The sequence below is a fragment of the Oncorhynchus mykiss genome, chromosome 23 (genome assembly GCF_013265735.2).
Source record: "Oncorhynchus mykiss isolate Arlee chromosome 23, USDA_OmykA_1.1, whole genome shotgun sequence".
NCBI classification, from domain to species: domain Eukaryota; kingdom Metazoa; phylum Chordata; class Actinopteri; order Salmoniformes; family Salmonidae; genus Oncorhynchus; species Oncorhynchus mykiss.
The window spans coordinates 25388587-25401105 of record NC_048587.1 but is presented as its reverse complement, the minus strand read 5'-3'; the positions used below and the strand labels follow the sequence as shown (position 1 = coordinate 25401105).

Genomic DNA, 12519 nt, shown 5'->3' with positions numbered 1-12519 from the left:
TTCTCTGCCCTTTATCCTTCCTGGCTCCTTCTCTGCCCTTTATCCTTCCTGGCTCCTTCTCTGCCCTTTATCCTTCCTTGCTGTATATTGTTTAGTTAGTCCTTGTTTGTTTGATGTATGTATCTCTGTCCCAATAGTGTTTATGGTGTGATGTACTGTAAGTCATCGGCATTGTTGGTAAACAGTATATTATTTGCTTCCTTCTATGTGACCTTGTGAATTAAATCAAACACCACTTCAGGATTTCACTTACAATCAACCTCTACTGAAGCAAAGCTATTCATAATTCATGTAACATCTTTACATATCTCCAGCCAAGGTTCATGAATAAAGGAGAAAAGTGTGTAGATATGTTTATCCCCTCTTATATTCCCAGAATTACAAGTGTTTTTCAACACATCGTTTGTTATTTTAGTTAGTACATATATACTCCACATACCCAAAGGACATTAGGCTGCCTACATACATACAGTATTACCCACGTAAAAGCCTACATCCTGTATAGGATCTGTTCTGTTTCTTCCTGTTATGACATGCATTCTTGTATTAGTGTGGAAACTGTGTTTATTTTAAGTAATCCCATAATGATATCACACCAAAGGCATAGCATCACAAAAAAGAAGGAGCATTCTTGTTGAATCATTGTGAGACATCAATGGCTGTAATCACTTTGTTAGCATACAACAGCTCATACATTAATACATCAGCATTTATGGTAGGAATTGAATCATTTCAAATCCTCTTTCGTGCCACACTAGTCTTCAGTTAGATACTGTACTAGCAAATGTGATTTGTCACATTAGTTATCTCAGATTATAGATCATCGCTCAAATTATTATTTATTTTAAAAAATCTTTATTCAACTAGGCAAGTCATTTAAGAACAAATTCTTATTTTCAATGACGGCCTAGGAACAGTTGGTTAACTGCCTATTCAGGGGCAGAACGACAGATTTGTACCTTGTCAGCTCGGGGGTTTGAACTTGCAACCTTCCGCTTACTAGTCCAACGCTCTAACCACCAAGGGAACATATTGCTCATGAGGGAACATATTGCTAATGAGACTAAGGTAAAAGAAAAAGCACATCATTACATGAATCATTCCTGCATGCCAATTTCCTTACTCTGACACCATGGCTGTTACATGAAGCATTATTTACGCAAGCAACAAGAGAACAGGGCTGAACAAAATGAGAGGCTTTGTCTGGATGAGAACATTAATTGATTAGGTACTGATTACGTTAACTCAGGTTAAAATGGAGATTAACAACAGCAGCAGCTACTCTTCCTGGGGTATACAGTGCATTTGGAAAGTTTTCAGAAGCCTTGACTTTTTCCACATTTTGTTACATTACAGCCTTTTTCTAAAATGTATTAAATGCATTTTTTACCCTCACCAATCTGCACAGAATAGCTCATAATGACAGTGCAAAACCAGATTTTTAGACATTTTTGCTAATTTATTACAAAAAAAAAACATATTCCTTATTTACATAAGTATTCAGACCCTTTGCTATAAGACTCCAAATTAAATTTAGGTGCATCCTGTTTCCATTGATCATCCTTGTTTCCATTGATCATCCTTGTTTCTACAACTTGATTGGAGTCCACATGTGGTAAATTCAATTGATTGGACATGATTTGGAAAGGCACACACCTGTATATATACGGTCCCACAGTTGACAGTGCATGTCAGAGCACAAACCAAGCCATGAGGTTGAAGGAATTGTCCGCAGAGCTCCAAGACAGGATTGTGCCGAGGCACAGATCTAGGGAAGGGAACCAAAACAATTCTGCAGCATTGAAGGTCCCCAAAAACACAGTGGCCTCCATCATTCTTAAATGGAATAAGTTTGGAACCGCCAAGATTCTTCGTAGAGCTGGCCGCCCGGCCAAACTGTGCAATCGAGGGAGAAGGATCTTGATTAGGGAGGTGACCATGAACCCGATGGTCACTCTGAAAGATCTCCAGTTCCTCTGTGGAGATGGGAGAACCTTCCAGAAGGACAACCCTCTCTGCAGCACTCCACCAATCACACCTTTTCAGTAGAGCGGCCAGACGTAAGCCTCACCTCAGTAAAAGGCACATGACAGCCCGCTTGGAGTTGTCCAAAAGGCACCTAAAGGACTTAAGCAAGATTCTCTGGTCTGATGAAACCAAGATTAAACTCTTTGGCCTGAATTCCAAGTATCACGTCTAGAGTAAGCATGGCACCATCCCTACAGTGAAGCATGGTGGAAGTAGCATCGTGCTGTGGGGATGTTTTTTAGTGTCAGGCACTGGGAGACTAGTCGGGATCGAGGGATAGATGAACGGAGCAAAGTACAGATAGATCCTTGATGAAAACCTGCTCCAGAGCGCTCGGGACCCCACACCAGCGGTCATGAGTCATGAAGGCCTACAAATTCCAGGTGACCATTTAGTCACAGTAATTAGGCTTCTCCAAGGTCTGATGCTGATGTTGGTCATTAGTAGCCTACCAAACTTGCTAAATGCCTGGTACTCAGCACTCAATTGTCCCTCTAATCATTCTGACATCAATAAAAATCTAATCAAAAATCTAATCAAACACTTCCTGAGAGCCCATGACCTCATGTTGAGCAACATTTCTATAGGCTATGCAATTGTGCGAGAAAACAGAGTGATGGCATCTACTAAACAGAGAAGGATCCCATCAGCTTTCTATAGGCTTACAATATTTACTTCTCAACTTTCCTAATATTAAGCAAATTGCTTATATTTACAACAGGAGTATAGCCTACCTGGCTGGCATGAAAATGAACCACGGGAAAAGCATCCTCCATTCGCTGTTTAAGTGCGTTGATGCCCCTGTTTCGATACAGGTGCATGATAATGGTCCATTCTAATTCAAAACAAATTTCACACATATTATTTAGTATCCACTACCATTGAAAAGTTTGGGGACACTTAGAAATGTCCTTGTTTTTGAAAGAAAAGCTTTTTTTTTGTCCATTAAAATAACATCAAATTGATCATAAATACAGTGTAGACATTGTTGATGTTGTAAATGACTATTGCTGCTGGAAACACCAGATTTTTTAAATGGAATATCTACATAGGCGTACAGAGGCCCATTATCAGCAACCATCACTCCTGTGTTCCAATGGCACGTTGTGTTAGCTTTTTAAAATTGTAAACTTGGATTAGCTAACTGATCATTAGAAAACCCTTTTTCAATTATGTTAGCACAGCTGAAAACTATTGTCCTGATTAAATAAGCATTAAATATGGAGCATCAGATTCTTATTTGAGTATCTGGAGCATGTGGGTTCGATTACAGGCTCAAAATGTCCAGAAACAAAAAAAAATATTCTGAAACTCATCAGTCTATTCCTGTTCTGAGAAATGAAGGCGAGAAAATGCCAAGAAACTGAAGATCTCATACAACGCTGTGTCCCACTCCCTTTACAGAACAGCACAAACTGGCACTAACCAGAATAGAAAGAAAAATGGGAGGCCCCGGTGCAAAACTGAGCAAGAGGACAAGTACATTAGTGTCTAGTTTGAGAAACACAAGTCCTCAACTGGCTTCATTAAATAGTACCCGCAAAACACCAGTCTCATCATCAACAGTGAAGAGGCGACTCTGGGATGCTGGCCTTCTAGGCAGAGTTCCTCTGTTCACCGTCTGTGTTCTTTTGCCCATCTTAATCTTTTATTTTTATTGGCCAGTCTGAAATATGTATTTTTCTTTGCAACTCTGCCTAGAAGGCCTGCATCCTGGAGTCACCTCTTCACTGTTGCTGTTGAGACTGGTGTTTTCTGGGTACTATTTAATGAAGCTGTGTAGAGTGTGCAGTCATTAGCATACATTGTCATTATAGTTTCTTGTAAGACAAGTGGCAAATCATTTGTAAAAAAAAAAAAAAAAAGAGAAGTGTAACGGCCCGAGGCAACTGCCCTGAGGGATACTGTACTCTATACTGTACATATCTGATGTTAGAGAAGCTTCCATTGAAGAATACTCTCTGAGTTCTAATGGATAAGTAACTTTCCAATCATGTGATGACAGGTGATGTAAAACCATAAAAAGTTTGTTTTTTCAGTAACAAATTATGGTCAATAACATCCAAGGCTGCACTGAAAGGTTGCACTGAAATCTAACAATACACATCCAAATATCATCTTATTGTTAATTTTTGAGTCATTTGAGTCAGTGCAGTATGAGCTTCACTATATACATGCTGAAAGTCAGTAGTGAACGTGTTCTTTGAAAAACAGAATTGTATTTGTTCTCCATCAGTTTCCTGAAAACATGCAGCAAACTGACTGTTGGGCTGTTAGAGCCCAGTAAAAAAGGGCTTTACTATTTTTAGGCAGTGGAATTACTTTAGCTTCCTTCCAAGCCTGTGGACACACACACTCCTTTTGTTTAAAGCCACGGCAAATAGTGGTGGCAATAAGGTCTACTACCATTCTCAGTAGTTTCCCATCTAGGTTGTCAATACCTGGTAGCTGATCATTAATGATGTTTAACAATCGTTTCCCACCCCTTCCACACAAAATTCAAAACAGCAATCATTCTCTTTAAGGATTACCCCCTTTTTTCAATTTTCGCCTAAAATGACATACCCAAATCTAGCTCAGGCCCTGAAGCAAGGATATGGATATTCTTGGGACCTTTTGAAAGGAAACACTTTGACGTTATGGAAATGGGAAAGGAATGTAGTAGAATATAACACAATCGATCTGGTAAAAGATAATACAAATTTTAAAAAACATTGTTTTGTATTTATTTTGTACCATCATCTTTGAAATGCAAGAGAAAGGCCATAATGTATTATTCCAGCCAGGTGCAACTTCGATTTTGTCCACTAGGTGGCGGCAGCGTATGTGCAAAGTTTTAGACTGATACAATGAATCTTTGCATTTCTGTTCAAAAGTGTTGTATCAAGACTGCCCAAATGTGCCTAATTAGTTTATTAAAAACTTTTCATGTTCAAAATTGTGCACTCTTCTCAAACAATAGCATGTGTTCATTCACTGTAATAGTTACTGTAAATTGGACAGTGCAGAAGGATTGACAAAAAATAAACTTTCTGCCAATATCAGATATGTCTATGTCCTGGGAAATGTTCTTGTTACTTACAACCTCATGCTAATCGCATTAGCCTACGTTAGCTCAATCATCCCATGGAAGGGACACTGATGCCGAAGAAGTGTGAAATGTCACAATAATAGTAGAGAGAATAATTTATTTAAGCTTTTATTTCTTTCATAACATTCCCAGTGGGTCAAAGGTTTACTTACACTCAATTGGTATTTAGTAGCATTGCCTTTAAATTGTTTAACTTGGGTCAAACGTTTCAGGAAGCCTTCCACAATAGGTTGGGTGAATTTTGGCCCATGCCTCCTGACAGAGCTGGTGTAACTGAGTCAGGTTTGTAGGCCTCCTTGCTTGCACACAACTTTTCAGTTCTCCCCACAAATGTTCTATAGGACTGAGGTCAGGGCTTTGTGATGGCCAATCCAATACCTTGACTTTGTTGTCCTAAAGCCATTTTGCCACAACTTTGTAAGTATGCTTGGGGTCATTGTCCACTTGGAAGATCCATTTTCACCAAGCTTTAACTTCCTGACTGATGTCTTGAGATATTGCTTCAATATCTTCAATACCTCATGAAGCCATCTATTTTGTGAAGTGCACCAGTCCCTCCTGCAGCAAAGCACCCCCACAATATTATGCTGCCACCCCCGTGCTTCACGGTTGGCATGGCGCTCTTCGGCTTGCAAGCCTCCCCCTTTTTCCTCCAAACATAACGATGTCATGGCCAAGCAGTTCTATTTTTGTTTCATCAGATCAGAGGACATTTCTCCAAAAAGTACGATCTTTGTCCCCATGTGCAGTTGCAAACCGTAGTCTGGCTTTCTTATGGCAGTTTTGGAGCAGTGACTTCTTCCTTGCTGAGCGGCCTTTCAGGTAATGTCAATATAGGACTCGTTTTAACTGTGGTTACAGATACTTTTGTACCTGTTTCCTCTAGCTTCTTTACAAGGTCCTTTGCGGTTGTTCTGGGATTGATTTGCACTTTTCACACCAAAGTATGTTCATCTCTAGGAGACAGAAAGCGTCTCCTTCCTGAGCGGTATGACGGCTGCGTGGTCCCATGATGTGTTTCCTTGTGTACTAGTGTTTGTACAGATGAATGTGGTACATTCAGCCATTTGGAAATTGATCCCAAGGATGAACCAGACTTTCCCATGATGTTAAGCAAAGAGGCACTGAGTTTGAAGGAAGGCCTTGAAATACATCCACAGGTGCACCTCCAATTGACTCAAATTATGTAAATTAGCCTATCAGAAGCTTCCAAAGCCATGACATCATTTTCTGGAATTTTCAATGCTGTTTACAGGTACAGGCAACTTAGTGTATGTAAACTTCTGACCCACTGTTATTGTGATACAGTGAGTTATAATCTGTCTGTAAACAATTGTTGGAAAAACGACTTGTGTCATGCACAAAGTAGATGTCCTAACCGTCTTGCCAAAACTATAGTTTGTTAACAAGAAATATATGTTGTTGAGTTGTTGAAAAACGAGTTTGAATGACTCCAACTTGAGTGTATGTGAACTTCCGATTTCAACTGTAAGTGGATGTCACAGATCCATTACTATTGATATACATTCAAGTTGGTTGAGTGATAACTTGGGTCATGTTCCAGTCATTAGTCACGGTAAGAAGCTTCCTCTTGAGAGGACAACTAGATGATAACCAGTCAATGTTCAGGTCACTCTGTTAGCATTAGAGACCTTATCTAACATCTAATATCAACTCTAGTAACTGTGGACTAGACTAGAGTCTATACCTGGTCAAATTATTTAGAAGTTCCCTTAGCCAAAGTTTTTTTTTAAATGCATGCTGTTTTTTCATGGATAAAGTGTATGTACTTAAGCACGAGTTGTTTACTAAGATGATGATAATGAGTGCAAAAAATTGACATGAAAGTATTTGTTGAAATTGGTTCACTTTTTAAATTTAGATCTCTGCTATAGCAGTCTCTGTTACGGTGTTTATTTGCGACATCACAAACCCTGCTATCTTATGTTTTCCCCTGTGAGTCTTTCCCTGCCTGTAAGGCTGGAACAAGCCGTACAGCTGAAGAAGCAGCTTGCTGAATGGAAGGTGCTTGCTGGCACACTAGGGTACAAAAACAACTAACATCTTGATGGTGACAAACTTTGGAGGCTCAGTACCATGATTCAGATGGTATGCTTCCGTATATTCTGTAATATTCTATATTGTTTAAATTGGAGTCGATCTCTGAGATGGATGTTTTTATTCTTGTCTCTGAAGGCAAAGTGAAGGAATTAGACTCTTGGGAAAAATGGAGTCACAGTGTGTACACATTTGCAACCTGCCTGAGGATCATTTAGATCTCTCAGACGAGTGGAGAAGTCAGAACATCTATAGTTTTCTTTATTTATTTTATTATCTTCAACCATGACAATGTTATATGTGCAGAACCTGCATCTATAAATTAAACTCAATTTGCTGCTTCTAATTCCGTTTATGTGTTAATTCCTTTCTACATTCACTACATTCCTCTATTTAAATGCTCACCAGATTCTGAAATAAGAGTTGAGGATGTCTATACATAATTGTAATAGGATATCAATAGTTTATTTTCATAATTGATCTGACCCAGATAGGAGTGTTCTCTTCTCCTTCAGTGAACTTATCATTGATCTCAGACACACCATTTCCTAGTATCTATTTCCACCTCAGATTCACGTGGATGGTGCTCAATAAATTGATCTCACTCTGACAGAAGTATTCTATCAATTGTCATTATTGTTTCACAATCGAGCTACGCCCATTAATACTTCATGCAATACCATTAACACCATGCAGTGATAATAATGATATCCTCTGAGTTCAGTAAACTATTCAATTCTACTCATTACCAGAAAACACATTCTACTTAATTGACTCTTAGCACTTGGTTTGCCACATTACAGTATATCACCTCACACATACAGTACATATAAGCATCTCTCATGCCATGTTGTTCCATTACAGGTGTAAGTGACCTTTCAAGCTGTAAACAAGCTGTAAACAAGTACTCACCTATAAATGATGCAGGCACTGTTTCGACACGTGTCACAGTTGGCTGTGTCCTGTCCCGTTCGGTAGGAAAGCCTGGGGAGAGGTGAAAGAATGGATGATGCATTTATTTCATTTTCATTTATCTACTTTCCAAACTGACATGGATTTGTGTTAATAATGCTAGTCTTTTGTGAGATTGGGTTGGCCAGGTAATAGACATACTCACTAGATGTAATATGCTCATCTCTATCCTTATGACACAGTATACAAGTGGTTTTCATAATATTGTTTTCACCAGACTTTCTAACAGAACTAATGCATTATTAACCATGTTTATGAATACTAAAGAAAAATCAATATATGTTGGGCTCCATCCAACTGAATGTATTCAGAAAAGAATGAGATTTAGGGAGGCAAAAGACAATCAACATGACAAATGCTGTCTGTCTTCTTTATCGCATTCCAAAGAGCCCTAAAGCCCAGTCTCCGCCCTGTATTGTCTTGTCATTACTTAGATTGCGATGCTTCCTCCATCTTTGGCACAATTGTATGTACATTCTGCTCCTGAGGCATACTTACAGTAATCAGACATAAGTGTGAACTGAGCATGCATGGAGATTTGATGGCATCTATATAAATCTCTCTAGTAGTCTCTAGTGTCAACAGTCCCATCCTTCATGTCACATACGTTGGGATGTCACATACGTTGGTGGCAGTGTTGGGATTTCTCGTTCATGATGTGTAGGGAACAGTGGAGGCTGGTGGGAGGAGCTATAGGAGGACAGGCTCATTGTAATGGCTGGTGGGAGGAGCTATAGGAGGACAGGCTCATTGTAATGGCTGGAATGGAATGAAAGGGGTGGGGTCAACTGGAAAGCAGAAGGGGCAACTGGGTCCACCAGGACATGTAATTGCTTATTGTCACTGGGGGATGATGGATGAGAACTAGAGGGGTTGAACTCTGCTGCTCACCATGTCATAAGGATGACCTTATCTGTCTTGGATGGATCAAAATTGCAGATGGGAATGCAAGGTCACCAAGTTCATCTGTCCATGTCACCTTAGAGGTTGCTCTTGAATGTGGAGTTGAGGGCCTGAATACACAATAACTCTTTGAGTCACACAAAAAGAAGGGAGGTTTTTTGTTGAGATATTTCAGTGTTACCATGATAATCAAGGTCATCACATTTCTAGCACAACATCGTCTACTGTAAATCTAAACTACAATTGTATTTACTGAACTGTATTTTCAGTTAATCTAGCAATGTACCAATGTTGTGTTAGGCCAGATTACTTTATGTGAGGACACTGTGTCGGAAAGTAATTCTCTAAGCTCTGACACTATAAGTCATCTCTAAGCTGTGCCACTGTTTGCTGGCACAGGCTCACTCCGGTGTTATTTGCTCGTCCTCACTGTGCAAATAAGAAATCCTCACTGTCCCTATAGCGCTGACTTCCACATCACTGTGTGTGCTCTAAAAGCAGAGCTTTCACCTGAGAAATCCATCCACATACTGTAATGCCTTTATCCCAGTGAGAATAAGACTGGCTTTCAGACACTATTCCGTTCCACCGGAAATCTGTGACCATCACTTTGAAGACAGACAGCTTTAGAATGGCTTGGCAGGGAGCGAGAAGGTGGGGAGGGAGCTGAGATACTGGGGCCTTGTGGTGACGAGCAGGCTCTAATAATAGTGGTCAAACATACTAAAGGGCCATATGAGCCCATACTTCAGAGGAGATGAAAGCCAGTGCTTTATGATGCGTTGATAATTGGTCCTTTTAAACTAGGCTTCAAGGAGCGACATCAGGGGTACCGTGTTCTCTGGTGGCTGTGGCGAAGGCTTAATGCAATTTGCTTTGTGCCACTCTGGATTGTAGTGATGGAGCAGAGCAGACAGCCTTCTGCATTCTGTCTAATGATGAAGAGGTTTGGCCTTTTGGAGTTGGCACATAAACTTTATGCACTTGTTAGTACCTCTGTACAACTGAGCAAATATACTTAATGATATCTACAGTTCAATCAGAGACCACTTACTTCCTTGCTATTGGAATGAGATGACACAGATAGCATTGATGTATGTATTCACAAGCTCAATTTAGCTTACACATACTGTTAGACCACAGCAGTTTGAAGGGCTGCAGGACTACCAAGAACATCAAATCTCAGTGATGACTGAACCACACACACACAATGTATGTACTCACTTGAGTATGTCAGTTATGTCAATTCCATATGTGACTGGTTACAGGATCCTAGGATTATTGTAATGTTTTGACAAACTGTTCTTTACATTTTATAAAACCAATGTTCCAATGGTCCAATGTTTACTTTTTTTCTCAGTTGGCAAAAAATCTACTGGCCCAGACAGAATTTTGACTTTTTGGGACATCAAATCAAATCAAATTGTATTGGTTACATAAAAATATTTAGCAAATGTTATTGCGGGTGTAGAGAAATTCTTGTCATAGTGTAGTTTTAAAACGCATTGGAGGCCATTACTATTTTTTTTTAAAATAGCATTGTATTCAATAATTGTATTCATTAATTCATTTTTATTTCTAACGTACACTAGTGTCTGTAATTTAGAGATTTTTTTTACATAAGAAAATAGGATGCTGACCCTTTAAGTCAAAAACAGATATCAACATGGCTACAGTAGCCTAGCCAAGACAAATGCTAGGTGTCTTTTTGTATCTTTCTTTTAGCACACTATCGACAGTAGCCAGCATATTGCTAGTACAGTATGTTCGCTATTGAAAGTTTACTTTTTAAAATAACTTTCCCTAAAATAAATAAGCTCTTCGTGTAGATTGATGGGTGCTTCTTTTTGCTCTGGACAGCTTGCGGTATCACGGTATCACAATTCCAGTGGGCCAGAAGTTTACATACACTAAGATGACTGTGCCTTTAACAGCTTGGGAAATTCCAGAAAATTATGCCACGGCTTTAGAAGCTTCTGAATAGGTTAATTGACTCCGTTTTAGTCAATTGAAGGTGTACCTGTGGATGTATTTCAAGGCCTACCTTCAAACGCAGTGCCTCTTTGCTTGACATCATGGGAAAATCTAAAGAAATCAGCCAAGACCTCAGAAAAAAATTGTAGACCTACACAAGTCTGGTTCCTGTTTGAGAGCAATTTCCAAATGCCTGAAGGTACCACGTTCATCTGTACAAACAATAGTACACAAGTATAAACACCATGGGACCACACAGCCATCATACCGCTCAGGAAGGAGACGTGTTCTGTCTCCTAGAGATGAACGTACTTTGGTGCGAAAAGTACAAATCAATCCCAAAACAACAACAAAGGACCCTGTGAAGATTCTGGAGGAAATAGGTACAAAAGTATCTATATGCACAGTAAAACGAGTCCTATCCCGACATAACCTGAAAGGCCGCTCAGCAAGGAAGATGCCACTGCTCCAAAACCGGCATAAAAATGCCAGACTACGGTTTGCAACTGCACATGGGGACAAAGATCATACATTTTTGGAGAAATGTCCTCTGGTCTGATGAAATAAAAATAGAACTGTTTGGCCATGAAGACCATCGTTATTTTTGGAGGGAAAAGGGGGAGCCTTGCAAGTCGAACAACACCATCCCAACCGTCAATCACGGGGATGGCAGCATCATGTGGTGGGGGTGCTTTGCTGCAGGAGGGACTGGCGCACTTCACAAAATAGAAGGCATCATGAGGTAGGAAAATTATGTGGATATATTAAAGCAACATCTCAAGACATCAGTCAGGAAGTTAAAGCTTGGTCACAAATGGGTTTTCCAAGTGGACAATAACCCCAAGCATACTTACAAAGTTGTGGCAAAATGGCTTAAGGACAACAAAGGCAAGGTATTGGAGTGGCCATTAGAAAGCCCTGACTTCAATCCTATAGAAATTGTGGGCAGAACTGAAAAAGCGTGTGTGAGCAAGGAGGCCTACAAACCTGACTCAATTACATCAGTCCTGTCAGAAGGAATGGGCCAAAATTCACCCAAGTTATTGTTGGAAGCAAGTGGAAGGCTACCCGAAACGTTTGCCCCAAGTTAAACAATTTAATTAAAGGATATGCTACCAAATACTAATTGAGAGTATGTAAACTTCTGACCCACTGGGAATGTAATGAAAGAAATTAAAGCTGAAATAAATCATTCTCTCTACTATTATTCTGACATTTCACATTCTTAAAAATAAAGTGGTGATCCCAACTGACCTAAGAAAGGGATTTTTTACTCGGATTAAATATCAGGAATTGTGAAAAACTGAGTTTAAATGTATTTGGCTAAGGTGTATGTAAACTTCTGACTTCAACTGTATATCTTTCCAAAAATCTGTGATAGCCAAGATTATCTATAAACTGACCATGTAAGCCCCCATTCTGTTATAGACAGACGCCTGTGACATGATAGACCAATCAGGACTCATCTCTTGGCATCTTCAGTCCCTCCATTA

The 12519-nt window shown here is 39.6% G+C and overlaps 1 protein-coding gene across 1 annotated transcript in view; it reads right to left on the bottom strand.

Annotated features, from left to right (window-relative positions):
* LOC110502488 (inhibitory synaptic factor 2A) overlaps positions 1 to 12519 on the bottom strand; it is a 29405-nt gene that overhangs the window by 7672 nt on the left and 9214 nt on the right. The window contains exon 3 of the mRNA XM_021580538.2: positions 8090 to 8161. Coding sequence (XP_021436213.1) covers positions 8090 to 8161 — 72 coding nt within the window. The remainder of the gene's footprint in view (positions 1 to 8089; positions 8162 to 12519) is intronic.